The 2635-nt window shown below is 42.1% G+C and overlaps 1 protein-coding gene across 1 annotated transcript; it reads left to right on the top strand.

The window, feature by feature from the left end:
* Positions 1-1552: 1552 nt before the first annotated feature.
* LOC138872697 (uncharacterized) lies at positions 1553-2080 on the top strand. The gene has a single exon (XM_070151107.1). It carries the CDS (start codon positions 1553-1555, stop codon positions 2078-2080), a length of 528 nt encoding a protein of 175 aa, XP_070007208.1.
* The last annotated feature ends 555 nt before the right edge of the window (positions 2081-2635 follow it).

Below are 2635 nucleotides of genomic sequence, written 5' to 3'. Positions count from 1 at the left end.
ACAGGGTATGACAAAAACCGGCAGGGTTTATACTCCGGAACATTTGGCTGAGTCAAGCAAGCAGGCCTCTGGTCGGCCAGCCATCACTAAAAATGGGCCCGAGGATATTTGTAGAAAGATACAAGCCAAGGAATACTCAGTCATTGATCAACTAAACAAAATGCCGGCACAAATCTCTATCCTAGCTTTGCTACAAAGTTCCGATGCACATAAGAATGCCTTGTTAAAGGTGCTGAGCGAGGCATATGTACCAAGCAACATCACCGAAGGAGAAATGGAAAACATGGTAGGGCAGGTATTGGAGAGTCACAAGATCACTTTTCATGAAGACGAGCTGCCACAAGAAGGGTTGAGTCACAACAAGGCATTGCACATCACTATGCAATGCAAAGATTATTTTATCACCAGGATCCTGATTGATGGAGGGTCCAACCTCAATATTTGCCCATTGGTAACACTCAAAACATTAGGAAAAGGTTTGCATGAGATCAAGGACGGGTCCATCAACGTCAAAGCCTTCCAAGGTTCCCAAAGATCCACTATTGGGGAAATTAGCTTGTGTTTGCAAATGGGGACTACTTGGTTCGATGTTGATTTTCAAGTAATAGATGTGCCGACATCTTACAACTTGCTGTTGGGACGGCCATGGATTCATGTTGCTGGAGCTATAGCATCAACACTACATCAGGCAGTGAAATTTGAATGGAATCACCAAGAGGTGATCATTCACAATGACGGTAACAATCCCATATACAGTCGCCAAACCATCCTAGCGATCGGAGGTATAAGAAAGATAGGCGGAGAGACCTATCACCACATCGAGCGAGTCAACGACGTGGATAAGGACAAGTGGTGGGATAACAAAATTGAAAGCATATTGAACTGGAGCAGATATGAACCTGGCAAGGGACTTGGCAAGAATCTCCAAGGAATCTCCAAGCCTATCAAACTGAAGAAACATGGCACCACTTTCGGGATAGGATATGATTACACTTGGGAGGAGTTCAACAACTGGTCACCACCATGGTGCGGCCCTTACTACCCGCTGGAACAGCCGATACCACATTTGTAGCAGACTTCCAACCAACCGACGTTATCTATGGGTTAGAAGAAGAGGAAGCATTGGCAAAAGTAAGGAATTTGTTCCTAGAAGATGATGACATGGATTTTTGTGTCATTTTCGAGGAGGAGGGAGAGGAAGGCCTTCCATACAGGCCGTAAGCCGAGGAGCATGCCTCAACAATTGGACCATCAAAACCACCAGAGCCAGGAAAGCTTCGGGGTAGCAAGGCTGAACAAAGCATCATGCATTATCTTTTATCTTCACTAGTTGACTTTCCTTTCGCATTTTTAATTTTGAAATAAGAGCTCCAATGTTCAAAATAGTTATGAAATCTATCAAAGCATTTCAGTTTCTTTAAAATAGTACTCTTATTATTTTCTTTCATTACTTTATTTATACAACATTACTATTACTTATCTTGATGAAGCAATGACTGTGACATGCAACGAGACAACACAACAAACGAACATAGATTTAGAGGAAGATGATATGCCGGAAGAGATTGTTAAAGAAGTTGAGAATTTTGAGAATAGACCTAAGTCCAACATGGACAAGACTGAGGTTGTTAACCTGGGAGATGCAGAAAATGTCAAAGAAACGTGCATCAATGTTCATTTTTCACCATCAGAAAAGGAAGAGTACACAGAATTTCTAAAGGAATATGAGGACATATTCGCCTGGTCATATGATGATATGACTGATCTAAGTACATCTATTGTGGCTCACAAATTGCCAACCGATCTAACATGTCTACCGGTAAAACAGAAGCTCAGAAAATTCAAGCCTGACATGAGCTTAAAAATCAAGGAAGAAGTCACAAAGCAAGTCAAGGCTAAAGTTCTCAGGGTAGTAGAATATCCGACATGGTTAGCAAACATTGTGCCGGTACTGAAGAAGGATGGGAAGGTCAGAGTCTGTGTCAACTACCGGGATCTCAACAGGGCGAGTCCAAAAGACGATTTCCCCCTGCCAAACATACACATCTTGATTGACAATTGCACCAAGCACGAGTTGTAGTCATTCGTGGATTGTTTTGCTGGATATCATCAGATATGGATGGACGACAAAGATGATGAGAAAACAACTTTTATTACTCCATAGGGGATGTACTGCTACAAGATGATGTCGTTCGAGTTAAAGAATGCTGGGACAACTTACATGAGGGCCATAACTACCATTTTCCACGATATGATACATAAAGAGATTGAAGTATATGTGGATGATGTCATCATCAAATCCAACAAAGCCACTGATCACATGGGAGATTTGAGAAAGTTCTTCAACAAATTGAGAAGGTACAACTTGAAATTGAATCCCGCAAAATGTGCGTTCGGGGTTCCTTCTAAAAAACTACTTGGGTTCATTGTGAGTCGCTGAGGAATAAAACTGGATCCGTCAAAGGTCAAGGCCATTCAAGAATTGCCACCACCAAAGAATAAGAAGGACGTGATGAGTTTCCTGGGGAGACTCAACTATGTCAACCAGTTCATAGCACAATCCACTATCATCTGTGAGCCAATCTTTAAGATGTTGAAAAAGGACGTCGCCACCAAATGGACTGATGGCTGCCAA

This window comes from Nicotiana sylvestris, chromosome 7 (genome assembly GCF_000393655.2).
Source record: "Nicotiana sylvestris chromosome 7, ASM39365v2, whole genome shotgun sequence".
In the NCBI taxonomy this organism is placed as follows: domain Eukaryota; kingdom Viridiplantae; phylum Streptophyta; class Magnoliopsida; order Solanales; family Solanaceae; genus Nicotiana; species Nicotiana sylvestris.
Note: the sequence above shows the minus strand (reverse complement) of the source record. Positions and strands in the feature narration are given on the sequence as shown.

Bases quoted from the DNA above. Each gene is read 5' to 3' on its own strand.
- LOC138872697 (XM_070151107.1), top strand. From the start codon at position 1,553: ATGCCGGAAGAGATTGTTAAAGAAGTTGAGAATTTTGAGAATAGACCT.